The 26,396-nt window shown below is 54.4% G+C and overlaps 5 protein-coding genes across 5 annotated transcripts; 3 read left to right on the top strand and 2 right to left on the bottom strand.

Moving 5' to 3' along the window:
• Positions 1-1,304: 1,304 nt before the first annotated feature.
• Positions 1,305-3,261, top strand: MYCTH_2306681 (glycosyltransferase family 76 protein). The gene is made up of 3 exons (XM_003664122.1): positions 1,305-1,925; positions 2,077-2,692; positions 2,785-3,261. Exons 1-3 carry the CDS (start codon positions 1,553-1,555, stop codon positions 3,170-3,172), a joined length of 1,377 nt encoding a protein of 458 aa, XP_003664170.1. The 5' UTR covers positions 1,305-1,552; the 3' UTR covers positions 3,173-3,261.
• Positions 3,262-3,396: 135 nt separating this feature from the next.
• MYCTH_2032127 (uncharacterized protein) lies at positions 3,397-4,296 on the bottom strand (the record flags this gene model as incomplete). Its single annotated transcript, XM_003664121.1, has 2 exons — positions 3,397-4,061; positions 4,158-4,296. Coding segments are annotated over 2 exons (804 nt in total), but the record flags the coding sequence as incomplete, so codon positions are not given.
• Positions 4,297-5,051: 755 nt separating this feature from the next.
• On the bottom strand, positions 5,052-8,224 carry MYCTH_2306674 (uncharacterized protein). Its single transcript, XM_003664120.1, has 5 exons — positions 8,031-8,224; positions 6,195-7,969; positions 6,074-6,135; positions 5,855-5,968; positions 5,052-5,749 (listed from the first exon to the last, which is right to left on the bottom strand). Exons 2-5 carry the CDS (start codon positions 6,808-6,810, stop codon positions 5,387-5,389), a joined length of 1,155 nt encoding a protein of 384 aa, XP_003664168.1. The 5' UTR covers positions 6,811-7,969; positions 8,031-8,224; the 3' UTR covers positions 5,052-5,386.
• A 958-nt stretch (positions 8,225-9,182) lies between these two features.
• MYCTH_2127975 (uncharacterized protein) lies at positions 9,183-9,872 on the top strand (the record flags this gene model as incomplete). Its single annotated transcript, XM_003664119.1, has 3 exons — positions 9,183-9,213; positions 9,321-9,395; positions 9,760-9,872. The coding sequence occupies 3 exons, from the start codon at positions 9,183-9,185 to the stop codon at positions 9,870-9,872; spliced, it is 219 nt and encodes a 72-aa protein (XP_003664167.1).
• A 744-nt stretch (positions 9,873-10,616) lies between these two features.
• MYCTH_2306673 (glycoside hydrolase family 61 protein) lies at positions 10,617-12,424 on the top strand. Its single transcript, XM_003664118.1, has one exon. It carries the CDS (start codon positions 10,788-10,790, stop codon positions 11,808-11,810), a length of 1,023 nt encoding a protein of 340 aa, XP_003664166.1. The 5' UTR covers positions 10,617-10,787; the 3' UTR covers positions 11,811-12,424.
• The last annotated feature ends 13,972 nt before the right edge of the window (positions 12,425-26,396 follow it).

The following is a 26,396-nucleotide window of genomic DNA, read 5'->3' as shown; positions in this document are numbered from 1 at the left end:
ATCACCTGTGCCAGTCCCAAGCCGGAAACATTCGTTGGCGCTGTCGGGGAGACGGTCTGGTTCACGACTCCGAGGCTGTGGGGCCGCACGCCCGGGGTCCTCAGAGCTGGGGCGCTGCGGCCAGCCCTCGACCAACCGTCATTGGCTGCCGGGCCCCCAATCCCGATGCCAAGGCTGAGAGAAGTGATGAAGGCCTGAGGTAAGAGGCGCACCAAGATCTGACAATAACTCGGCGATTGAAACAGGGCAGCAAGACAAGAGAGTAGAAGAATATAACCTGAATCAAAATAGCGGCTTCAAGATGAGAATCTGACACTTTACAGGTTGGAACCGCAGGGCGCAAATCAATAAACCAATTCTTGGATACAAGAAACGCGATTGGCAGGATTCAGCTGGCGGTGGGCGTTCGTCTTCTATCCGTTGCCGCCACTAGCGGTCAAAAAATGAAAATGAGAAAAACGGGCAGGCTGACCTGGCCAGTGGATGCCCCAGGTTGTTCAGGCCCGATGCCTTACTTGATGCTAGTGCCTTCCAGATCTCGATCTCGAGCCACCTAAGGGAATCCGCCGGTTAATTCTCCAACCAAAGAGTCTCCTCCCAATTCGTGGTGGCGTGACATCAGAGCCATCAAGGCTCAACAAGCCAGGGACTCGCCCCTGCGGTATCCCATGACATCACAGAGATGCCGGGTCGGGTTTTGCGGTTCGGCAGCTCCGGGAGTGTGGAGTTGGAACGTGATCGGGCCTCGGGCGGTGTCGAACCATTCCCTCCGTCTGGCCCCACTGCTACCTCGCATATCGGGCCTGGAAAACGGTCCTTTTGAATCCCGAGGGCCGTGCAAATGACCTCGAGAGAGGATCCCTCTATAATAAATGGTTCCACATTTCCAGTGTGCGTACACTACGCTTAACCGTAGAGTATGTATACTTAATTAATCCGTACTTGTAGAGATGGGTTCCATGATGAGTGCTGTGGCTGACCTAGGGGGGTAGGCAGCGGTCCAACGACGGCAGTATACTACATAAATGGCGTTCATCAACCGAAACTTTGTCTTCGAGTTTGGATGTCTTCTACGCAGTACATAGTATTTAAGGTTGCATCCCGCGCGGCTTTTCCGCTCGCGTGCGTCAACGAGAAGCCGGCACTTTGCAAAACACCGAACCGTTGGCCCACCACTGCCGACCGCGGTCGGGTCCTAACGGGTGGGTCACTGGTGAAGCTCGGTGCCAAGGACTGCAACCCTGAGCTCCGACCAAAACAGCTCAGCCTGATCCGCCAGGCCAGGTGCAATGCAACGCAACAAGCCCAGACCAACAAACAACATGTGAAGCATTCTGCGAATCGAGACAGCAGCATACGCTACAAACCGACATGGGTCAGCTCTAATTTTTTTTTCGTTCGCAGAAAACCACCAATTGATTCCATCTCGAAAACAAAACGAGTAAATTTGGAAAAGAAGCAGCAGGTCATGATAATAATACGACCGTTGACATCAGACGAACCATCGAAAGGTGACTGAACTACCGAGCGATTGTTGTTGCCTGCACGCACAATGATGCCGCGTCGCCGCGTCGGGGCCGAAGACGGCGCCGTCGGTCCACATCCTCATCCCTACCGCACGCTCCTCGCTTCCTTTGCGGCGTGGAAACTCTTCCTGCTCACCATCGCCCTGGGCAGCATCCTCGCGGGCGACGCCTACGACACGTCGGCGGGGCTGCTGCTGCTTCAGGGCGACCAGGAGGAGGGCCGTAGTAACGCGACGGCCGGCCGGCCGCCGGAGGAGGGCCTCGGGATCCGGCTGATCACCCGCCTGACCAGCTGGGACGCTGTGTACTTTGTCAGCACCGCACACAGGGGTTACCGGTTCGAGCAGGAGTGGGCGTTTGGTGCCGGTCTGCCTTTTACCGTGCGAAACCTGCTTCGTGGTGAGTGAGGGGGACAGGGGTGTGAGATGGTGGTGTTTCTTTTTGTGTTCTTATCGTGTCGTTTTCTGGCGCCTCACAAAGTGTTCTTTTTTTTTTCCCTTCTTTCTGCCCAATGCTCGTTCTATAGCTTACTTATTCTCTTTGTCACTAGGGCTTACTCATATTGGCGTCCTCGATCCGTCCGCGGCCGGAGGGAAACCTGTGCCCGAAGCGCTGACCGGCATCGCCATTGCCAACACGGCCCACCTGCTCTCCGCCCTAGTGCTCTACCGCCTTGGCCAGGTGGTCTGGCGCGACCATACGCTATCTTTAGTCGCTGCTCTTGTGCACATCATCTCCCCGGCCGGCCTGTTCCTGTCCGCCCCCTACGCCGAGAGCTCCTATGCCCTGCTCTCCTTCTCCGGATTCCTACTCTTCGCCCTCGGCTGCCGGGCTGAGGGCAGCCCAACACGCCGCGACCTCTACACCATAGCGGCCGGGGCCCTCTTCGGTCTAGCCACAGCCTTCCGCAGCAACGGCATCCTGAACGGCCTTCCCTTCGCCTTGGAGGCCCTGCGGCACCTCCCCGCGCTGCCCAAGCGTCCCTTCGACACCCTGCGTCGGCTGCTTGCACTTGGCGTGGGTGGGGTAATGGTGGCCGCTGGCTCGCTCGGGCCCCAGACTGCCGCCTATCTGCGCTTCTGTTCCGGCCCATCCGGGGCATTACCCAGGCCTTGGTGCCACCAATATCTGCCCAGCATCTTTACCTTTGTCCAGCAGCACTACTGGTAAGACTCCCATCTGCCTTGTATCACACCCGCGCGTTGGCGCGGGAAAGGGGGGATCTGTCAGCTGACAGATGAACAACAACAACAACAAGGAACGTCGGCTTCCTGTGCTACTGGACCTTGTCTAATCTCCCACTCTTTTTGCTCGCCACCCCGATGCTCACGATTCTAACCAAGTCCGGGATGGATACGCTGAGGGGTCGGAGCATTCCTGCTGCTGACGGATCCGCCGAGTCGGCGCGGTTGTTGTCCCTTGTCCAGTCTGCCGCCGCCGCCGAAGTGCTGCTTGCCGTACTCGCGGTCACAACCTACCATGTCCAGATTATCACGAGGATATCTTCGGGATACCCCGCGTGGCATTGGTGGCTTGCTGGGAACCTTGTCCGTGGGGAAGAGGCGGGGAGCCGCATTGTCATGTTCATGGTCCTCTACGCATCGATCCAAGGTGCGCTCTTCGCGTCGTTTCTGCCCCCAGCATAGACCGTCAATGATCACCTGCTACCGTAGTGGATTAGTTTCCTTTGTAAAGGCCTTTTTGATTATTTCCGCTGGCCACTACCACCACCACCACCACCACAACAACAACAACAAAAAAAAAAAAAAAGAAAAAAAAGCAGAAGAATGCGTCCTAGAGGAGAAAGAAGATGCCGTGACATAATGACTTGTTTCCACGGCGCTGAGGCTCAAACCATCGCATGTCTGTTCACGATCCACCCCGCCCTCAGCATCCACATGAGCGCGAGGGCCGGCGAAGTGATGAACCCCAACACCCCACCGTAGACGAGCTTGAACAGGGCGCCATCCCACCTGCCGAGGAAGACCCAGTCCCCGTCAAACCTCGTGCCAACCGCCGCGCAGATCCCAATCGTCGGCCCGATCATGGCCAGGTACCCGAGCAGTGCGACTATCACGGCCCTCCCTAAACTTGCCAGCCCGAAGGCGACCCACCGCCCAACCCGCCGAGCGCACTGCCCGGAGGAGGAGGAGGAGGAAGAAGAAGAAGAGGAGGAGGAGCAGCAACAGCAGCAGAGGCGTTCGCACGCACCCAACAGCCGACTGCCCCGCTCGGCATTGTAGTGGTCCAGCATCAGGAACCACCTCGCCGCCACGTTGCGCGGCTCGCCCCACAACCACCACCACCACCACCACCGCGCCTTGGCCGGCGGCGGCGGAGGCGCGTACGGCGCCACCTCGCCGCGCGACAGGGCGCGGTTGACCAGCACGGCGAGGCAGGTCCACGTGATGGCCGACTGCACCACCGTCGTCAGGGCCGCGTCGACGACGAGCGAGACGGGCGGGCGGAAGAGGAAGGGCGGGACCGAGCCCGCGGGGGGCGGGCCCGGCGGCGGGCGTGGCGACGCGTACATGGCTGATGTGGAGGTTAGAGAAGAAGGGGGGGGGGGAGGGAAAGCCGCATGTTAGCGACTGCGGCCGGTTTTTTTGGGGGGGGGGAGAATGGACTTACGGTAAGCCACGGCAAAGTTGAGGGCGCCCGCGATGAGCATCGAGGGCAGCGCTTGCATCACGAAGAGGTAGGTGAGTTGCGCGCCAGTCAGCTTGGTCGTCGGGTTCTGCACTCGCGACGAGAAGCCGCGGGCGGCCTCCTCCCCATCCTCCCCATCCTCCTCCTTGTCGTCGTCGTTGTTGTTGTTCTTGTTCCGCGGGCCCGGGCCGGCCGAGTTGAGGTCGGAGAGGCCGTGGGCGTACGTGGCTGGGCCAGCGGTGGTCATGTGGTAGTGCGCCCTGGGCTCGTTCCGGAGACTGCCGGCGCCGATGGGGGAGCTGCCGAGCGGCGACGAGCAGCTCCCTGTAGGCTTGCGCGGGTTGGATTCGATCCACCACATTTTTTATCTTCTTCTCTTCTTCTCTTCTTTTTTTTGGCTATTCGCTTGGTTGCTAGCAGGATGGGAAAGCGAAGCGCTGAGGGTTGCTCGTAGGTGCGATAGGCTGAGAGAGATAGTCTTTGGTTCGGCCTCGGATCTCAAATGGTTGCATGCATTCTCGGAGGCACACAGAGAGAGTAGTATTTCCATTCTTCCTTGTGGGAAGGGAAGGTGGATTTTTATAGGTGGCAGGATCGGCCTGCTTGCTTGCCATCTGCTGATTGCAATTGCCTTTCTGTATATGCGACGTTCGGTCGTCACAAAGGAGGTGCCGCTGATGCATCCTCCTTGGATCCTTGGAGTGTCGTGCATTCGCTGCGTTGAGCAAGAGCGAACAGCCGGCGAACGCGTCCAAGTAGCGGCCTTCCCCTTTCGACGCTTGCGTGTTTTGATGCTCAACTAGTGCAGGTTACCGCTACACATACACATGTGTGATGCAGTGCTCGCACATGAAACGCAGGCAATTTGAAGTCTGTTTTGCTTCGCTTGGCTGTGGCACTTGGCCGGTGAGACGCTTTCAGGATGTGAATTGCATGTGCCTTAAGATTTCTAAGGTTTTTTTGCTGCTAGGCGTGCGAGTGGCAATCGTACTGATAGGGTTGGTAGTTGTAAAAGAGAGGTTGTACAGCACAGGCGCTCATCCAACGATACAGGACTCCCGATAATGTTTTTAGATGGAGAAGCACACGGACTTTGAAGTTACAAGGGCACAATCCCTGGCACGTATACGCATTCAACTGCACCATGTATGTACTCGCCAATATACGCCACGCCATCCCTTATCTCCTTTCGCCCTCCCATTCTCAAATTCTCACCCCCTATACCTATCCACATAAAACCGACCCCCGCCACTCTCCCTTCTTCCCAGGTGGTAACTTTCGACCGCCGGCCTCTTCCCACCGCCATAGCTACGACTACTCTCGGCTGCCGCCGCATATCCTTCCATCTCCCTTAATAGCGCCGCTCCGCACTCCTCTTCGATTTCTTGTCCATCCTTACCCACTAACACGGGCAGGTAGTCGTTATATGGATTTTTGATGTGTCCGATACGCCAGAAGTCGACGGCCGTCTTGCTGAGCCACCGCACTCGGAAGGGATCACTCGTTTCCCAGTGGATTCCCTTGGCGAAGCTCGGTCGGGGGTTGTCGGGGGACGGGGCAGACATCATCCGGGCCTAAGTGTAACAAAAAAACAGAGAGGGGTTAATTTAGTGGGCTGCTTGCTCGTAGGGAGAGGAAGAGGGTGCGGCATAAGGGGCGGACGATCTGAGAGGACGTACATATCCTTGGAAGGCTTTGCTCTTGTTGACGGAGAAGAAGAGGATAACGTTTTTGCATTCAGCAAAGGCTTTGGAGAGGACTTCTGCGTTTGGGATTTGGGTCGTCCAGAGGCACTAGGCGACGGTCAGCGGCGAGCACCCGAGGAGGACAGATTGCCATGTCGATTGCTCCGTGGAAAGTCCAGGAAGAAGGTCTGCGAGAGGAAGTTGCCGACTTACATCTTCCATGCACCTTCTCACATTCTCCTCATTAAACGATTTCAGGATAAAGAAGCGCGTGTCTACGGACCATAAGTAATCGCTGACGAGAAGCAGGAGAGAGACAGAGACGAGCACTCACCACCCTTGCGGCCCAAGTCGACATGGATTGGGTATGAAGAACGGCGCTCCGATTCACGGTAACGACTGTCCTCGCCCCTATACCGGTCCACTCTACGGTTATCCTCGCCGTTGTTATCGTCACGGTAATGGGGTCGAGGGAGCGGGCTCTGGTCGTGACGATCCTGGTGACGGGGCGACAACTCGCGGCGCGAATAGAGCTCATCCCGCTTGTCGTCCTCCCGGGTCCTGTCCTCAAGATCCCTCGATCGAGTTGACGGCGGCGCTTCGAGGCGGGGCACCTTTTCTTGGCGAGCTTCAGGACTGGTTTCAGGTTCCAACTCTCTCTTGACGGGAATGACGCGTGACGTGTCTCTACCCTCGCCCTCGTTTACGCTTTTAGTGATTGGGGTAACCGGGGTTGGTAGGGTATTCGAGTCCGAGGCCGAGAAAGCGCTAGGTACCGCGCTCGTCAACCGTGCCACAGTCGATCGCTGTAATTCCATCTCAAGCTCCTCTTCCTCCTTGAGTTTACGCTCCTCCTCCTCAATCCTCCGCTTTTCAGCGGCGAGCGCCTTTGCTCTCCGGAACCGAGCAAGCCTTCTTGTCCGAGCCTCTACATTGTAGTAGTCAGTCATTTCGAGGAAATCTCTGAGGTCAGGTACTTGATTCAGAAGGCGGGCAAAAAAGTCATCAGATGCTTCAGGTTCCGAGTAACCTGGCTGGTTGCCGTTCGTTTTGGACTCTATCGACTGCTTTTCAGTTGAAGGATTGCTCACTAGCGCATCAGTGTGCGACGACTTGGCTATGCCGTCGGGCGGGTTGTGGGTGGATGGCTCTGTAGGTGTAGGTTGGGTCTGTTTGCCACTGAGTTCTTGACTAGTGCTAGAACCCTTGGTTGACTGGGAACTTTGGGTGTCGGCCGCTGCTCTTTCTGCGGGCTCTCTGCCCCTCTGGCTGTTCCTAGACCCTGTTGTTGGAGAGACGGTCGTTGCCATTGACACGTTTATCACTCCTGGTGCTGTTGGAGCAGCAGTTGAGCCACTATTCTTCCGATTTGCCGTCATCTTGCCTTCTTCAGGAAACTCTTGTGTTGAGGTCTGAGGGTACGCCTCCCCCTGTTTAATAGTCTCATTGTTGGAACTTCTTGGGGCCAGTTGAATTTCAGCTGCGACCGATTGGCTATTGTGTTTCGTTGCCTGGACAGACCTGGGTTCAACGGGCTGTTCAGTTGACAAGGAAGTCGAGGAAGTCGGCACCCGGAGAGTCTCCTGAGCCCGTGTTATGTTCTGCGCTGTGGCACTCGTCGACGCTGGCATAGGTGGCTCATGATCTGGCTTTGGCTCCCTAGACGACAGCCCAGAAGTAAGCCCAACTTGCGCAATTGCTTCCTTTCTGTCTTGTTCCTCTAGATGACTCCTCGCCGTGTCCGAAGGGTGAGAGAAGGAAGCTGAGATAGAAGATATTAGGTCTGCAATATCGTTTGCATCTGCGGGAAGCGAGGCTAATGGAGCCTGGGGAGAAACGCTTTCGGCGATGATTTCGGACAGAGGCTTCGTCCTGGCAGACGATCCATTCGAACAAGCTTCGGACGGAGCAGGAGCAGCCGCGGATAAACCCGAGGCGCGGACAAGGTCTGGAGGTGAAGGCTGCGCAGAGATTGCACGGACCGGACTCTGAATATGACCCCGGCTCCTTAGAAGCTTTTCTTTCAACTCTGCAGCGCGAGCATCCAAGTCAATTTTGGGTGGCTGAGAGGAACTCGACATCGTGGAAGAATCAGTTCTCGGCTGGCGACTGCGGCGAGGTCAGCAACCATCTGTTTGTCATGGGGCACAACACTGGCCGCATAACACACTAAATTTGATGGGAGATTGAAGCTCTTGCACGGAGGGACAAAGCTGCGTTGAAGAAAACGGTCTTCTACTCCGTTGATGCGCAGTTGTTATCGTTTTCGTCGCTGCTGCTGGGCCACGAGCTCTGCTGTGAGCAATATGGTGTTGCTGGATGATGAAGAGCGAAGTACAAGCGGAACAAGATGCAAAAACCGTGCCGGTCCGCTTATTGCAATGGTATGTTTCTGTAGGAGCAAGTCTATTTCCGGCGAATGATGCCTTTCCAATGAGTGAGTGAGCGAGAATTCATCGCGTGTCGAGCTCAACTGGGGTATGCTTTCATCGCAATCAGGTCCCACGGGCTCAGAGAGCAGCCAGCGATACTGCAAGAGGTTTGGTCCATTTACCTTCAATTCCCTACAACTTTGCCCGGCGCAAGGGACGAGAAGTTTTGCTAAGGTTGGGGTCCGCACGATGATGTATTGGTGAGCAAACGGCAGAGTCGATAACTCAACAGCTGGAAACCACGTCTCCCATACTCTGAAGACGGGTTGTCTGGAAACCTGTCCCAGCGAAAGGACGGTGACTAGCGTAGGAATTCAAATCTGAGCAGCAACAACGATATTTTTGCATCTGGAAGTCGCAATGCAGTCGGGTGTGAAGTCAGAGTTCGCAAGTGTGGGGCAAGTGCTGATTGGCCGAATTCGAGCGGAAGCATCCGGGTCAGGTAATCCGCACTCTGGACGGATTAATCCGAGTTACTCCGCCTCCCTTGCCAGGGACCTGGCAACTGAGCCCAACCTGGCGGCGATCGTCGGAAATCAGTGTGGATCTTTGTTCAACGCCATTCGACGGGGTCTAATCGAATCCTGGTTCACAACAGTGAATGCATGTTCCAAAGAAGTGCACGAACTCCTATATGATCTCTTTTATGCCAATTGATCTTCGTTACATCTTATCAAAGCGGTAAGGTCAAGATGTACTCCATAGTGCACTGTCTTAAACTGATCGATAACTTTCATTCCAAGCAATATAAATATTTAGCACGTCCTCAGCTCCAATTCAGTATTATGGAGGGACGGGTGTGTTGTAAAAGAACAAGTTCATGCTGCTTCCGTTCGATGCACATCGCAGAGCATCGTCCGCAATGCCAGGTAGCTGAATCCTTTCCAGCGATGCGCCGCGCCCGAAACGAGATCGCGGTCGGTCCGCTGCGCGCCTCGAAGGTTTAAAACTTAAGGTACCGAATCAAATGCAGGCGTATTGCTATGCAGACGATATCTCTGACGCGTTCCCCCTTAGTTACTTGGCAGGCGGTTTGAAGCTGGCAGCAGACCTGGCAACAGACCAGCACCTCGGCGCCCTTTCCACCGAGTTCGATGGCGCGTGTAGGTAGCAATGGGCCGGAGGACAGGAGCTTTCTAGCCGCGCGGTAGGTTTCAGCGACTCAACCCACAACCCGTCGCCTTGTTTGCCCACATCGGGAACGTCTGTGGGCTTCTCAGGAGCTTTGGCCAGCCTGCACTACACTAGTTATGCTTCACCTGAGACAACAACCGTCGACTCCACCGCGATCCTTGCTGCCATGCAATGGAAGCGCTTCCCGGAATGCAGCGTGAGGTGGAAGAATCTCGGCTGCAAGCACGCGCCCGGCGTTAAGATTTGGGGGCACTCGGTGGGGCATCAAGCACACAAGCGAGCTTGTGTTCCTGCATACGCTTCCCCTTTCATCCCTGCCCAAACCCCTGAAAGACCCGCCCTACCTCAGCCCGAGCAGCCGCACCACCACCAACCTCCCCGCTTTCGACCCATCATCGAACCTCACCATGTTTCATGCTTTGTTGTACCAACGCGCCGCGTCCTGATGGGCGATTTGTCCGCGCCGTCGCTATCCGTGGTCAGTTCATCAAAACAACAGTAGTGTAACATGCATAGCACCACTCGCCCGCCTCCCCTCAAGGTTCACACAAGCGGCAGCGAGATTTCGCCTCTACACTACGAATCTCCGTAGCTTGGCGGTTTATGTCGTCCTCGTGCTCTCCGCCATATTGGGGCTCTGCCCTAGTGTCTGCTTAGTGTGTTCTCGGCCGCCTCGGGTACTACGTTGAGGGCAGCCTCAACGGCCGTCCGTACCAACGCAAATGATCGACCGGGATAGCGCCCAAGGGGGGTGAATCCCCCTGCTCTCCTCTGCCCCATGTTGGCGACTCCATCAGGCGATATCGGTTTCTTTTCCGTCGATTCGCATATGGTCATTGCACCGGCTTTTTGGTCATCTTCATGGCCCCCGCGCTCTAGGATCCCGGGTACCTGGTCCACCTCGGCTGGGCTTGCTAATTTCACTGAAACGCAACGATTCCTCCACCACGCCAGTTGTCAAGGGCCAAGATTCCCCCTATCGTCATCACCTTGGGGGCACGGTCATCTTCCCACTTGACGAAGCACGGACGCGGACGCCCAAATGAGCAGAACGACCGTTCAGGGGGCCCCTCCCGCGAATACTTGATCTAGTCGTTCTAGTGTATATAAGAGCCTTCTCGAGCCCGTCAATGGACTGAAGTCTTCTCCTTTGCCAGGCACAAGCCAACCTCGAGCAAAGCCATTCCGTTCATTTTTCTTTCACCCACATTCGCTTCATTGACTGAAGATCCTTCTTTCCTGTCCTTAACAACAAAAAGTCGACTCATTCCGCTAGTCGGTACAACTAAGCTTCTGACCTTGCGAGCTCCCGCTGCTTGTTTTCTTCTCCATCGCTACATACGCACAACTCAGCTTCGAAGATGTCTTCCTTCACCTCCAAGGGTCTCCTTTCCGCCCTCATGGGCGCGGCAACGGTTGCCGCCCACGGTCACGTCACCAACATCGTCATCAACGGCGTCTCATACCAGAACTTCGACCCATTCACGCACCCTTATATGCAGAACCCTCCGACGGTTGTCGGCTGGACCGCGAGCAACACGGACAACGGCTTCGTCGGCCCCGAGTCCTTCTCTAGCCCGGACATCATCTGCCACAAGTCCGCCACCAACGCTGGCGGCCATGCCGTCGTCGCGGCCGGCGATAAGGTCTTCATCCAGTGGGACACCTGGCCCGAGTCGCACCACGGTCCGGTCATCGACTATCTCGCCGACTGCGGCGACGCGGGCTGCGAGAAGGTCGACAAGACCACGCTCAAGTTCTTCAAGATCAGCGAGTCCGGCCTGCTCGACGGCACTAACGCCCCCGGCAAGTGGGCGTCCGACACGCTGATCGCCAACAACAACTCGTGGCTGGTCCAGATCCCGCCCAACATCGCCCCGGGCAACTACGTCCTGCGCCACGAGATCATCGCCCTGCACAGCGCCGGCCAGCAGAACGGCGCCCAGAACTACCCTCAGTGCTTCAACCTGCAGGTCACCGGCTCCGGCACTCAGAAGCCCTCCGGCGTCCTCGGCACCGAGCTCTACAAGGCCACCGACGCCGGCATCCTGGCCAACATCTACACCTCGCCCGTCACCTACCAGATCCCCGGCCCGGCCATCATCTCGGGCGCCTCCGCCGTCCAGCAGACCACCTCGGCCATCACCGCCTCTGCTAGCGCCATCACCGGCTCCGCTACCGCCGCGCCCACGGCTGCCACCACCACCGCCGCCGCCGCCGCCACCACTACCACCACCGCTGGCTCCCGGTGCTACCGCCACGCCCTCGACCGGCGGCTCTCCTTCTTCCGCCCAGCCTGCTCCTACCACCGCTGCCGCTACCTCCAGCCCTGCTCGCCCGACCCGCTGCGCTGGTCTGAAGAAGCGCCGTCGCCACGCCCGTGACGTCAAGGTTGCCCTCTAAAAGAAAAGGTCAGACAACCAATCAGTGGATATCATTCACGTTATTCCTTTTTTTTTTTTTTTTTGCACCGCGGTGCGGTCTCTTTGTGTGGAAGCTTGGCTCATCACCTCGCCTGCTCGAGGAAGACGGCCGTTTTTGCTCCACTGGGTCGTTCACGGCTTGATGCTCCCTCTCGATGTCGTGAAACGTCGACGACGCAAAAGTTCGCTTATATACGTTTGTATATATATTGGCTTTGTTCTGCCTTTTTTTTTCGTGTATGATATCTTCTGAGGAGATGAAGGGGAGTTTTCGATAGATGGAATCAAGCGGCTGCCTAGGTCTGCGAGGCCATGGCTGGTTATTCTATCTTTTTTTCCAAAGTGTCAAACGTCTTCTCTGTGCTAGGTACTATGGTCAAGGTACATGCTACCATACGTAATTATCCGATGTGAACCTCTTGTAATTGCCAGCTCGGGACAGGTGCATCATGTATATACTGTACAAATACGAAGTACTCATGCCCAACTTATGAGCACCTATTAGTCATTATCTTGAGCTATTACCTGTTGTTTTTGGCCTCAACTTTTACTCCATTTGCAAGAGCTGATTGCGCTATCTCACGATCTCATTCTCGACCGTCGCCCTGACACTCGAGGAAAGCAGTCGTCATCCAAGGCACACAAACGATCAGAGGTGAACTAGAACAAAGTTGGCATGCTTCTTTATTCATCTCTTTTTTCACCATTCCACCTCGAGCCCTATCTAAGACAGATGCCGGCTGCCGACTCTGGCTGCCATACCTCCAGCAACAGATGGAATGGGAAGGCTTTAGCTCGTAGGTGGGTTGTCAACGAGTATTAAAAGGTTGTGACTTGAATAAGGGAGGTGATCATTGTTGTTTCTGGTTGACTTGATGTTCGTTTAATTAGGCTAGGTCCACGAGGGAACATATCTCATGAATATTTGTCTGTGATGCATCTAGACCTATGGTGGTTTTCTCTCCTGCGCGTCTTCGCAGCACATGTTGGTCTCTGTAGGTCGCTGTCACGATTCGAGTGGCAGACAATTAGCAGAACCCGAAAGAGGATGCAACAATGAGACACCATAACAGTCCAGGGAGGTCGAGTTGGAAGATTTGTTTTTCATATTCGGGGCTTGACCCCCGAATCAATGAGTCAATACTAAGTTCGATACTGAGCCCCCGTTACACTGCTCCCGCGACAAGTCCTTCATTGAATCCGGCAACAGTTCTTTTCTTTCTTTCCTACGTTTGAGTTTCTGTTGTTAATGACTCAGCAGAGCTTGGAAACTTCAGTGTAGATATGTCAAAACAGCTTGGAATATCAGATTCAAACTTCAACAGAGCGTCTCTAAGGAGCAGCACGCTAATCGCATCGCTTACTCGGAACTGTCAGCTCTCAGAACGACTGCCTTCTAGTCTTGCTGCTTTACCATGTCTTTCTTCCCGATTAACTCTTGGCTTGACATAAGAACCGCCGTCCATATTCGACGCATCTTGAAAAGTGAAGAGAAATCGGAGAGGATTGAACAAATGAGTCGATACAGTGTTACTACACTCCTTGTTCATGCCTTAATCTAAGTCTACAGGACCGCTTAACTGCGCATACCGCATACCGTATGTCCATGAGCCGGGACAAATCCGCCCACAGCTCTAACTTGTTTTCCTTCGGTTTACAAACCACGAGCAGCTTATTTCCCTAAACCGTCCTTTCCTTGAGCCGTAGACTGATGGCTTATGGAGGTGGGAGCGGTTGCATTCCGGTTCAGGGAGTCTCTTCTAAGTCACGTTCTTCTGAAAAGCGACGACTCTGAAAAAGAAGCCAAGTCTACTAAATATACCAGGGAGCTTGACTAGCTTCCTACCGTTCTATAACACTCATTGTTACTAGACTGTAATCTATCGGTTATTGTCTTTTTTCCTTCGACCCTAGGTTGATACATCGATCTGACTAGGCTTAGGACCTCTTGCTTTGAGCATTTAATTAAATAATAAAGGAGTTGTGGCCCTAGCGTATACCTAGAAAGCAGTTGACTAGATGCTCCTAATCTCAATAACTTCGAGTACCTGACAGGATATCACTGAAAGCTACTTCTTAATTCACGGAGTAGGGCTCACACCATATTAATCTACCTACTACGTTTCATTAATTGCTGCCAAGGTTTATTGCCTGGGATCCAGGTCCCTCATTCTTGTGTTACCTCCTGACTATAACACGGTGTCTCCTTCCTCCTTTTGTTCTTTTCATGCGCTGACTCTTCAGCTTCTTCGTTTCTCTACCTGGCTACTTACAGCTCGGAGTGACTTATCTGGCAAGCAGACTAACAGGACCTCCTCTGGTTACCCGCCGTTCAACAGACTAGCTGAGTTCAATTCCACGGTGGCACAGTCTCTCCCCAAGGTTGCTTCCTAACCTCAGCTACTCGCATTCAGCTTCGGTGATCCGACTCCGATCGTGCACATCCTCAAGGTCCTTCGCTCGTCACCTCCATCCACTTGATGATGAACGGAAGTTTCGGGCCGCATCATTCAGACATATGCAAGGCAATGTTGCTAATCGCAGCAGCCTAATGCCGGGGAGCCAATGGTTTGAGCTGGGGAAAAAAAACTGAATGCCAATAGTAGCACGATGGCGAACAGGGAGAGGAAAGCGCGAGCCTTGACTAACTACAGTACGTACAGTACATGTCCGTGCGAGTTCCCCGCAGGCGGCGGGCGCAGGGACAGTTGTCGGCGGTCACAACTGCCCCGTCTACGGAGTAGTGCCGGCCGGAAACCCTGCGGACAGGGGAAGGAGCAAAAAACCACCGAGGCGACGAATGCAAATCAGAACTAGCAGCCTTTTGAACTCATCGCCGGGGGGTTCTAGTGTTGTAGTGTAGGTCCCTTCCGGGCAACCTTGCAGTCGCCATTGCCAACATTGCCAGATTCAGCTTGATTGCGCGCAGTGCTCGAGCTCCGGTCGTTGTCGTCACGACAGGAAATGACTCGATGGCACCACGGCACGATGGAATACAAACCGTGGGGAGGCCAGTCAGCCAATCATTATCTGCGCCAAACAATCCATCAATTTTTACCCCTCCCCTTCTTGGTAGGTACCATGTATGTACATACATACATCAGATACATACAATACCTCGGTACCCGTCCGAAATAGCTGCTTTTGTCGTACGCTATGCTAATACTGATACGTTCCATGTCCCGCACAGCACCGATTCGAGTGACATTCGGCACGCCAAGGCGGACCCTCTCTCTCCCGCTGACAGCTTCATGACCTCCTGTTGTTGAAACTCCAGCTCGAATGTTGCGGAGACGGCCCGCGTGCTACGACGCTGAGGCCCTGTGGAGTCCGGCATCTCGACGAGTGCCTGCATACGCGAACTGCCACTCTGACACGGCATCTTGCAGCGAAGCAGCCAGCCGTTAGACCATCCCGTATCTGGAACGCCTGTCCCTCCAAATCGGGCGACGTCCTGGCCTGGTCGTTCCCTAACTGGGCTGCAACAAGCCCAGGTGCCAACAACAATCCAACCGCATTAGTGAACAGATTGGTGGGTATGCCTGATCACAATGTCAGTACGGAACGCGGGACCGCGTGGCCCAGATAGGTTGATCGGTTACCCGACAATTCCAACAACACTGGCTCAACAGCGCCCATCTCGACTCACGCTGCGCTGGAGTACGAACTGCATTGCGCGTATCAGCAGAGAATTAAGCAGGCGAGCAAGACACAACCTCTGGGGAATGGGAATCAACAAGGTTCAGGTCGACACCATTTCGCTCGGAATGCCCAGAGAGCTTTCCACCTCCTACGTTCGGCAGCCGAGTTTGCATGGGGCATTCTTGGCTGACTACACTACTATAGCTGACCTGGTCAGCTGCAAACGCGGCCACTACGAAGTTGTCGACTCTTGACTACGAAGTTGTCGAATTGAACATCGCTTTTGGGGCAAGGCACCGGAGGGACCAACGGAGATGCCAAATCGGAAGCTGTGGGATTAGACAGACTGTCCCGGGCACAAACCAACGTCCGTGAATCCCCAACACCCCCGACCGGCTGCCCGGCAAGGTGGCCACTTCTCCGCACGCCCAGCCCTTCCCCTCATTCTCACCGACTGGAGGACTGGAGAGCATGCACCCCATCCCAACCCTCCCACCACCCGAACTCGCTTCCCCCAACCTCCACATCCCTTCGCCTTGCAAACTGTCTCCTTGGAATCGTGCCCTTCTCTGATGTAGGACAATTGCCACACGAGGTTGATTCTGACGGACCCGCATCGGGATTGCTCGTTTGATTACTATGATCCATAACAGGGCGAGAGCGAGATTTGGTAACGGGCCGTTGTAACGACGCAGGCAAAGGTATGTGAAGGAACTTGCAGTCATCGTCCCTTTTTTTCCTACGCTACTGCGTACACTGCATACACCAAGAAGACCAGGGCCCCGAACAACTCCACTTGACAGTCATGCGAGCCGTCGTTACATCGCGCCGAACATGCAGCGAAGCCAATCACAGCTAGCAGCAACACACCTCCAAACCGTCAAGGACGGACGCCGTTTCCAGAGCTGACGAGAGGGAACGCACGACGGATGCACGGTTACTTGCGAAGTCACAAGCAGGCAGGTGAGGTTCATGGGCTCGGTTCCTGGCCAACGGATGCGGCTCTCCTGTCCCTGCGGGTACATACATACATGCATGGGTTGCTGAGTAGTGTACACAGTAGTGCCCTTCCAGCAACGCATCTCGACCCTCCGACCCCCAACAAGGTGGGCTGGCGGCCATTGCGATATCTAGATGCTGTGTGCATCCGGGTTTTGGCCAGTTTCCCATCTCGGTACCGAATTTAATCGGGCCACCACTCTTGCACGCGCTCAGTCCGTGAAAAGCCTCGCTGGCCTCGATCGTTCGAGGCTCTAGACGGTCGTTTCTTCCTCCTTAGCGTGCTAGTGCAAGCAAACATTAGCCTGGACCTCTCGTCACATCGCCTTGCTGACGGTCCTTGTGTAACCATGGGCCCCTTTCTTCTTTCTTGACTGGTTCGATGGCAGCCGCCCGTCTGTCTATCATCATGATGTCAATCATCCGTTGCTCTTTCAACACCTCTTCCAGCATGAATAATGATCGGCTGGGCGATCGTTGACATTGTAAAAGGGTTGACGAGGAGTGACGAGGAACGCGGGTGTGGCTTTGACACGTGCGTGCCGTGTCGGCTGCAGCGATCGGCGTTGTGACTACAGCAATATATGGGCGCCACGCTCTTCCGGTATTGAGACGGCGACCATGGTGATTTCTGCTGATCGTATGTTTGTCTGTTCAAGTGCAAGCTTCAAATGACTTCTTGGCAGTACATAGTGTACATTGCCACAGCGAAGGTCCTTCAAGCTGGGGGCGAAGGGCGCTCAATCAGCCAAAATGGCCGAGGCGTTCGGGTTCGCTTCCCATCCCCACAAGGTATGTTTGCACGTATGTATGTACAGTACATACACTAGCCAGCCGTTAATGTCTGAGACAAGCGAGATATAGGGCTGAGACAAGCCCATGGCACGCCAGCTCTAGTGTGCTCTACAAACCGGATGTATGCTAGCTAGTTATTTGGGCGTTCAGCCTTACCAGATGAAACACGGCCGACTGAGGAGAAGGAAAGAACGAAAGGGAAAAAAAGGCCGTCGGTTACGGACACAATGTCACCACAAATCCTAGCACAAAGGTGATAACATACAGTATAGATACCCCATGGTAGCTCGCCAGGCGTTCGTCGTTCGGAGCTCCAATGACTAACCGACACGCACCCACAAAATGGTTAAGCCGCTCTTCAGACTCGCACACAGTGCAGTTACAGCAAACGATAGAGGCAGCAGATTGCATGTCGCTCATACATAGTGCATATAACAGCTAATCTCGGAAACAAAAAACCATCCCGATGCTTTTACTGCTCGTGGTATAATCCGCAGTTAGTACCCGATAATGTTAGCTCCAGGCATGCCTACACTACTGTATACAGTACGTTGCGACAAACCAGTTGTACTGCTAGGGAGGGTGACATCCAGACTCGAGAACGCCAATCAAGGCGCGAAGGATCTGAGCCTGTACACTAATCAGCCAATACCGAACTGGTCAGCTTTCCTCTGCTCCAATCATGATCAAGAGCTGCCGGGCCCCTTTGTCCCGTGGACGTCCATTGTTGGCGCTGGCTGACGGAGGTTGTGATCTTCGTTTTCTTCGTTTCCTCTCCCTTCTCTTTCGTATCCTCTTTTTTCAATGCATTACAAAGGTTTCTGCATTTCATCAGGAGAGATCAGATAAATTGAAACAAATGGCCCGCCCGGACCCAAAGACACGACCATAGGTTGGCGTGAAGACACTACGTAAACTACTGGTTAAGAATAACAATTAAAATTGAAGTCGTAGTCGAGATCGGAACGTTCAGAAATAAGCAGCCAGTGCTAAGATCCTCCGTGCTACGCAGGTACGAGGTGAGGGCGGGAAGGGAAAGAACGGCGGTAGCGAAACAAGCGAACCTACTATGTACCTTACCAAGTCAAAACGAAGGACGCCCGCCTATCGATCCTCCCGTTGGTGCCTTCCCTTCCCGGCACCCCGATTCGGATTCGGACATGCAATTCTCACTTGTCTGTATGCTTGCGCAATTCAATTCTCATCCGTAAGGATTTCCAGTCTTTTTGCACGGGCGCGTTGCCGCGGAGCAACAGCAAGCCCAGAGCCAACACGCGGAGGATGATACAGGCACCAGATTCGTCATCTCCCCCCCCCCCCCTTCTGCTTTGTAATCCGTCCTTACATGCAGTACATGTACTGTAATGTATGTATGTACGTACCTTTGATACAGTACATTCCTCCGTTTCCTACGGCGCTAGCACTTCATTGGCCCAAGCTACTACAAGTACGTCCGTACCTTTATCGTCATCATCAGCACACGGGGGTTACGCTCTGGGCATCCAGCGGGCGCGTGACTGCCGAGACACGCATCTGTGTTATCACAGTTTGAGATGCACAAGTCCCGAATCAGTGCCTTACATAGGACAACAGCATAAGTTCCTCTGGAATACAAAGGTAAGGTAGCCACACAGTGACCAAAGTGGAACCAGTGTGCCTTTATTGAGCGCGACGACGTGATTAGGCGTGAATATGTCTTTATCACTCCCTGCTAATTATGCCAACTATGAACCGTTCCTGGGATGGCGAAAAGTTTATAATCAATAGTCAACCGACAAGAGTTTGATCTTTCATTATCTGATAACAAATTCGAGGTACTTTGATATTCTCTCCCAAGCCAAGCCACGCATCAAACCCCCGAGTCGGCCCTCCAGGTTCCCCAGGGTTGGGACCTCCTCCACGGGGAAGGGTTCCTTGATCCGATCCCGTGGTGACTGCGCCTGTGCTTGGCCTGGAGAAGAGAGAGAGAGAGAAATGCAAGCAGTTCAATAATCGTACTGAGAGAGAGAGAGAGAAGGATCTGACTTGCGAGGATGAAATTGCCTGCCAAGCAAACCCCAAGTTTGGGTTAGCGGGCCGTTGCAGCCCAGCGTGGACGGTCAGGGATTTGGACTTCGCCCGAATTCACCCGTCCCCTCTTCCCCTCAAGAGGCCGGAGGGCTGGGTTTGAATCTCGACAGCGTCGCTAACAAGGGCTTACACACCTGTAAACGCTCAAGGTCTTGGGTGCTAAGGGACTCGACCTGCCAATGCCGCGAGAGACCAAAGTCGGGGTGGCGAAAGAAAAGGGCAAGCAAGCTCTGAAAGTCCCCCGTCCGAACTCCAAACAATGATTATGATAACCCCTAGGCTGATGCCGCCGCCGAGACAGGGCAAATCAGACGACCTGACCGATAAGCATGAACGGCTCCTAGATGATGCACGGTCCTGCATGTGAACGGATAGTGCGTCAGGAGATACAGATGACCGTTCGCCGCGCTCACAACGCACGCTTGCTCCCTCTGCTTCCATTCCACGATATCCTCCAGCGAGACCAGAAGTTGTCAGGTCGGGCTGGTAGGATAATTAACGTTCCGTACAATTTGACTACCGAGTTTGGTAAATCGCACTCCCAACATCAGATTGAAAGACTGTAGTATTAACAAGCAGGAACAGAGAGAACATCTTAGATATTGAAAGGACATTGGACGAGGAGAGATACGAACTAGACGGACATAATTATAGCTTTGTAGGAGAGGGCGAAGAAATGATTAGAAAGAACATCCATCACTCAATGGGAAAACTAGGTACCTGGTTTTCCAGAAACTCATTAATTAGTCGACAAAAACCAAAATAAAATGCTCATTATCCGACGGAGAACGGGTGCTTGTTTTTTGTCAGTCCGTGTCAGACGAATGAAAGAATGCGGCCCGGATAATTACTATCCCAAGAGTCTAGGCTCGACTCTTCAAGGTCGCCCGGGCTCACTCGTCGTCCAAGGTCTTGTTTCTCCCCGGGAAGGTGGTTGATGAGATCCTGTGTATGGCTTATTACATCGTGTCCAGATCTTCCACGAAAAAGAGAACGGCGCTGGGTACAGTACACCTGCAAGGCTTGGTCTAATTATTTAATTATCAGCAAGTCCCCGTCCGAGCCATTGGCTTGCCGGGAAAGCTTCGGCGGTGGTGGTTGATGGCGGCGGCGGCGAAGAAGGACCCGCGTGTCAGGATGCACGCGTAGGCTTTGCTGGAAAGGGGAGCCTCTCTCCCAAAGGCGCGGTATATTAAATTGCAGGTCCAGCCGCGCCCTTCATCCATCTCGTGATATTTTTGGCTCCTCTAGGCACGGACGACCGGGACACGCTGGCCTTCCCGCCACGGAACGGAAATTAGCACCCAGGACTTGCGCAGAACACAAACATATTGCTCAGCACGCAGGACGGCAGCTGAAGTAATAAGCGCCGCAGGTCATTTCCCGGATTCGCCGTCGTCAGGTTCAACCTCGGCCGAGCTTGACCTGTCCCGAGGAGATTTACTTTATTTGGCGGTAACACTCCCCGCCCTTTCCCCTCATCTGGGATGGTCGAGACAGCAACACGGAGGGACGGAGGGACTTCTCTGTGAAGTGGCATCTTAGCTAGGAGACTCCAAAAGCGATGCTGCACTCGAGTTTGCATTGCGGTGCACAACGAATTCGTCAGGAGCCAGGGTACCACGGGGACATCCCATCCGAGTCGGAACGCTTTACTGGTAGGAACTTGGATGCGACCCCCAGGGCTTGACCCGGCGCAACGGTAAGTGTCTGTGATGCAGCAAAGCGGCTGGTTCTAGGCGGCTGGGCAGAGTCCGTGTCCTGATCAGGGCGAGTGTTGCATCTCGCAATATTGTCGATAGACGAGAGCTGTGCTTGTGGAATGGAGGGCGCCTGAAAGGACACAAGACGTAGACTGAAGCAATAAGATAAAAAAAAAAGGGTCGCGGCGCAAACTCCAGCCGAGGGCCTGCTACGCCTAATAAGATCGCGAGCTCATCCAGGGCAAGAGGCAGGGGTGAATGGTGTTGTACCCGGAGGGCGGCTGTCTATGGGAACTGAAATGCACGCTTCGCCAAGAACCGTATCGCGGCCTAGATCTGGAAGCCTTCTGGATTGTGTTCTGATCCACCAACTGAAACGTCAGTGGAAGTGAACCCGATGCGGTTGCAAGCGGTCTGCAGGGCCTCGTCGTTGGAGTTTGGCCGCCCCAGCAGTCCCCGCGGTCCCGCGGCCAATCGCTAACTTGAGGATGCCGGAAAAGGTCGTGGCAGGCTTATAATACTTCTATAATAAGGGCCATGACCCAAGGGGGTCCCTCGCTATCGGCCAGGTTCTCCGCTTGCAATTGCTTCTCTCGGTCATCACGGGTTTGCCTAGACCCATCCCGGGCAGACTACGCAATTATTTGTCCAGTCGGATATGCTGTATGTCTATCTTGCTCCACCCCATTCAACTTAAAAGTACTTGTACTTTCATACGCAGTAGTGTAAAAGCCTAGCCAGCCGGCGTGAGCAACGTTTTCCCCCGCCGGAGGCACAGACTTCACGTTGATAGCCCCCCTCCTCTAAATGGGGCGAGTCCCACTGCGTGCTGCGTTCTGTTCATAGGACATTCTCCATTCCTCATAGTGAGGGTCGCACGAAGAAGGACACGTCGCCTATAGTAGCTATCTTATATGCTTGTATGTAGGTACGTAGCACTCTCAGGGCACGTTCCGCCCCATCCGGCGACATCTTTGCCTCTGAGCCACGATGCAGAAGCGCTTGCAAGCCTTTAGCGTTGTAATGTACATGGCACGAAGCTTAAGCAAACGGTTTCGGCAATCAGGACGAAAGTACCGGTTTCGAAGACGAGACACTCCGTACCAGCGTTGTTCGTGTGGTGAAAGAGGTGCGAGTGGGTTGGCTCAATCAGACAACAGTCAACATCAAGCCTGGTCAGCTGCTGACAGATGGTGCGCGGCAATCAAACTTCGCCGTTGGTACCTGCGGTTGCGATAGCCTGGTGCGCCATGCAATCTGTATAGTGGCGGGATCGGATGATATTGACCGGGTTTTCACGATCCGAGGAGGACCGGGAGCTGGCAGGGGTCGAGCAGGCCGAAGACTGGCCGCAGCTTTGGGCAACCCAGCGTCGCATCCGGCTAGACAACTTGCCTGTCAGATGAAGAAGCAACTCTGACGAGGCTGCAGCGTAGCTCTGAAGTGCAATGCCGCGACGGAGCGGGGCGGGTTTTGGTGTGCTGTCAGTCACCACCCACTCTGGAGAGTCTGGCCTGCTCGCTCGATGACCTGGAGCGATTTCAATCCTTAGTAGTACGGCCACTGAGTGATTTCGCTAGCGCACTTGAAAGGCAATAGTGTAACGGCTCGTAAAGATGGGGATATCCCAGCATGGCAGCTGGCGTTTCCCGTTGCTTCTCCGGTACCGCGCGGGAACAGGCGAGACAAGACAGCCGTTGTCAGGGCTAACCTGGAATTTTCCTTCTCAACACCGGGGGTCTGAATGGGGGATCGTTCTCGCTGCCACAGATTCACATGGGCGGATCGCTGGGGGCGAAAGAGCCGTGGTGCGCGCATGACTGTTCCCTGCAGATCAAGGGCATTAAGATGCACGTCTTGGCATGCTCTCCGTCCGATAGGGACATGAAACAGCCAGGCAACCTATTGGGTCGAAGTAGCCGTTTGATGGTGGAGTTAACTATCCTGTGTGCGTTTTCTTTCCTTCGCCGGTGTCGACTGCTTAATCCGTCGAAGCTGGTACATATTGTCCACGATACGGGTGGAGTAGAGTGAGTGGACGAGCGAGCAGAGATCGTCAGCCGGCGGTGCGTAGTGTATGTCGGGAAAACGCTGGAGGTGCGAGTCGGACGTTACCGATTGGCACCTCTCGCGAGCTAGTGCTCATCGAGAATTGGCGAGATGGACTCAATTGAGAAGCGATACAATGATGGAGATTACAAAGACTTGCAGAGTGTTCAGGATGGCACCTCCGACGATGACTACACAGTAGTGTACGGATCGTAGGTAATACACTTTGTAATGTCGGGTGCGATAGGGCAGGTGACCGAATGGCCTGACAATCGCTCAGTTGGGATATTTAGATCGAGGGCTGCTTTCCCGATTGGGACAACGCGCTGGAATCAAGCCGACGCGCGAGCTCCCCACACGATCAGCCTGCCGCAGCGAGTGGGGCTGTGGGTGCCTGTGTCCGCCTGTTCCCCTGGTCTTTCCTTCCCCTGTCGAAGTATTCCGTGCTCCGTATTCCCTACACTAGCGTAACTGCCCGGGGGCATCCTTCTCCGAGTGGGCTTCGTAACGATGCAAACGACCATGACATCCCCTCCGTATTTCCCTGCTACTCCGTAATTTCTTCGCCCACAGAAGTACAACCTTTTACGCTGCCAGTGAAGTTCTCCTCCTCTGTAAGAGTCAGAAGGGCCGATTCAGCTTGGTGTCCCTTCCAGGGGCTGTACACACGGGACGGGCTATTTACTGCGTACGGAGTACTATCGACTATCCCAGTTGTTAACAGAGCAAGCGAAGCAAGGTGAGATCAGTTCGTGGACTGATTCGGTTACTGTTCTGCGCACTAGTGTGCACTACTGAAATGTACATGTACATACTAGTTTTCTTGAGGGCACGCCTCAGCGGCTCCCGACAAGCCAAACGGAAGTGCTGCCCCAGCTTACAGCCACTCCCTGTTTGAGCGATGGGACCGTCATTGGCGATCGGCCCTGCACACGCTCGCGGCATTTGCAGCGGATCCCATCCCGTCCTTCTCACCCTGGCACATGGCCAACCAAGATTTTGTTGAATCAGGTCGAACCACCCCAGGACCGCCTCTCTCCCCAGGCATCCTGATGTTTCAGGCGCCGAGCAGCATTTCCGGGTGCCTAAACCGTTGCAGAAGCCCCGAATGCATACATGAAGCCGGCGGAACCATTCCCGCCCCCAACACAATTAAATTGCACGCAGTCAGCGCAACCATTTCCGGGTTAAAGAGCTACGCAGTAAGGTTGCAGCCATGTGTCACTGGGCTGGGTACATTCCGCCGGGGAGTTTGACTTTCCGTAGTAAAGAGCACGACAAAGGCACGGCGTCTCGAAGCCGAATATGTTCCCTCCCTTTGGCTGTGAGCATGACTGCGCCCAACGGCAAGACAACAGAAAAACTCTCCTTGTTAGGTGTGGAGAGGTGCATGAGGTTTGATCCCCTGGCCTTGGCGACGGGACGGGTTCCCGTCGCTATGACCTCTCGTCGAAATTTCTTCAGAGATTCGAAAACGCCAATCATCGACATGGGTCTGTTGACGGACATGCCAATTGTCACGGCAGGATCTGATGACAGATGATTCCATCATCAAGCCACCCGTTGCAAATATCAGGACGGTGGCTTCTTCGTCCCTTTCTACAGGCTCGAAAGCAGTGCCATCTAGTTACACTTTCCGCCCGCATGATCTGGATACGCGACACAAGGTGAATCGCCAAGTGTGTGAACTGCACAATCAGAAATACAAATCGCTGCAGGAGCAGACCCCAAGTTGAGAGACGGGCAGCTTGCTCTGGCCTCGATGCATCTCGCGTCTCGAGCGGGACCCGTCGATAGTTGCTCTGGTTTCTAAACGCCTTTGCTTGAAGTGGCGGCGGCTTTTTGAGCGTTGTCACAACAAAACCGGTGACGACATAGATGCTCGTTAGGTTGGTCAGCTACGAGAACGGAAAACCGTGAAGCAACCGACTCAACGCGAGACGCATGTTCCTACTTTGACATAACGTTACCGCTGTTGCATTAGCGGGTAATCTGGCATGTACCTGAATCTGAGTCATGCACTGCCAGTTCCATGCAACGGTTTGATGGGCAGCTAACAGCATACGAAAACACAGACTCGAGCTTCTGGAAGACGGGGGGCTTGCGAGGTTGGACGAGTTAGCCATGCCCCTTTGCTCCCGCAAGTCTTCAAAGCCCAGCCCGCAACCCGAACCTCGAATCGAGCTCGGATCACCCGGAGAAGGAGGGGCAGACTCCGAACAAATACACAGCAGGGTTACACCACACTTCCAGGAGCAGGCCGGATGAATGGGTACCCGGACAGTGCGTTGGATCAAGAGAGCCGCTTCAACTCAAATGAGACGGAAAGGGCCAGTTCATAAGGCTCAAAAAGGCTTAGGGCCAACTCCTTCGCTCATGCATGGACACAACGCACAGACAGTCGAAAGCTCAGTTAACTGTGGATCGTTCATCAATGCCGGACATGCAAGTGTTCGAGAAAAGAAAAAAAAGGCAACGGGCGCCAACCAGGCCATTGGCCGCCGTTTCTCTCCCCGGCACTGCGACACTCAGCAGTAAAACCTGGGACTGCTCTTGAAGGGCGGGCATACACGATAGGGCAGAAGGAACAAGGTGGCAGGAAGCAGAGATGAAAGATGTCCAGCTCGACAGCGAAAACCATTGATGCAATAACTACACGAAGTTGGGCATAGCAGACGAGTCCTGCAGGTTATGCAGAGCAAGCCAGATTGCGACCTCTCGGCCCCAGCACTTACAACGGGACATGGTGCTCAAAGGACCTCGCCGTGACCCGGCATGTGTGCACCTTTCTCTGCGGGGAGGCGCGGAACACCAATTCCTGCAGGGTACTGGGCATGCATGTACCATACATACATACCTGTACAAATATCCTCGGAGTTTTCTTGGGCACTATCCCTGCTTGTTAAGCACGAGGAAGGGTCTACAAGGGGGTGCCGGTTGACGCCAGTAGCACCTTTCCTTGGTGGCGGGACCCCAGGCCGACTTCCGGCACATTTATCCAAAAGAGCATGGTCACCTTGGCACGTATGTATGTACCTGGTACGTGTTTTAACATGCAACTCAGCCCACCAAAAAAGGTTTCCCACGGGTTCTTCAAGATATGGTTCTCGTTCGTGGCAAGAAAAAAAAGGACAGGAGAAGAAGAAAAAGAATAAGGACGGCTCTCCAGATGACGGCGCGGCTGTTTGTTTTGTTAGAAACCTGGCGAGAGATAGAGCCATACACCAAGGACGCGGAGCGATTCTGGCCATCCGTCTCTCGTAGAAGACGAGATTCAGGGCCGCAAACG

The sequence above is a fragment of the Thermothelomyces thermophilus genome, chromosome 4 (assembly GCF_000226095.1).
Source record: "Thermothelomyces thermophilus ATCC 42464 chromosome 4, complete sequence".
Lineage (NCBI taxonomy): Eukaryota > Fungi > Ascomycota > Sordariomycetes > Sordariales > Chaetomiaceae > Thermothelomyces > Thermothelomyces thermophilus.
This window is presented reverse-complemented; position numbering and strand designations above follow the sequence as displayed.

Coding starts and splice junctions, on each gene's coding strand:
- MYCTH_2306681 (XM_003664122.1), top strand. CDS start 1,553: ATGATGCCGCGTCGCCGCGTCGGGGCCGAAGACGGCGCCGTCGGTCCA. Junction 1,926..2,076: donor CGTGCGAAACCTGCTTCGTG/GTGAGTGAGGGG, acceptor CTTTGTCACTAG/GGCTTACTCATATTGGCGTC. Junction 2,693..2,784: donor TTTGTCCAGCAGCACTACTG/GTAAGACTCCCA, acceptor AACAACAACAAG/GAACGTCGGCTTCCTGTGCT.
- MYCTH_2306674 (XM_003664120.1), bottom strand. CDS start 6,810: ATGACTGACTACTACAATGTAGAGGCTCGGACAAGAAGGCTTGCTCGG. Junction 5,969..6,073: donor TGAGAAGGTGCATGGAAGAT/GTAAGTCGGCAA, acceptor ACCGTCGCCTAG/TGCCTCTGGACGACCCAAAT. Junction 5,750..5,854: donor GCAAAGCCTTCCAAGGATAT/GTACGTCCTCTC, acceptor TGTTACACTTAG/GCCCGGATGATGTCTGCCCC.
- MYCTH_2306673 (XM_003664118.1), top strand. CDS start 10,788: ATGTCTTCCTTCACCTCCAAGGGTCTCCTTTCCGCCCTCATGGGCGCG.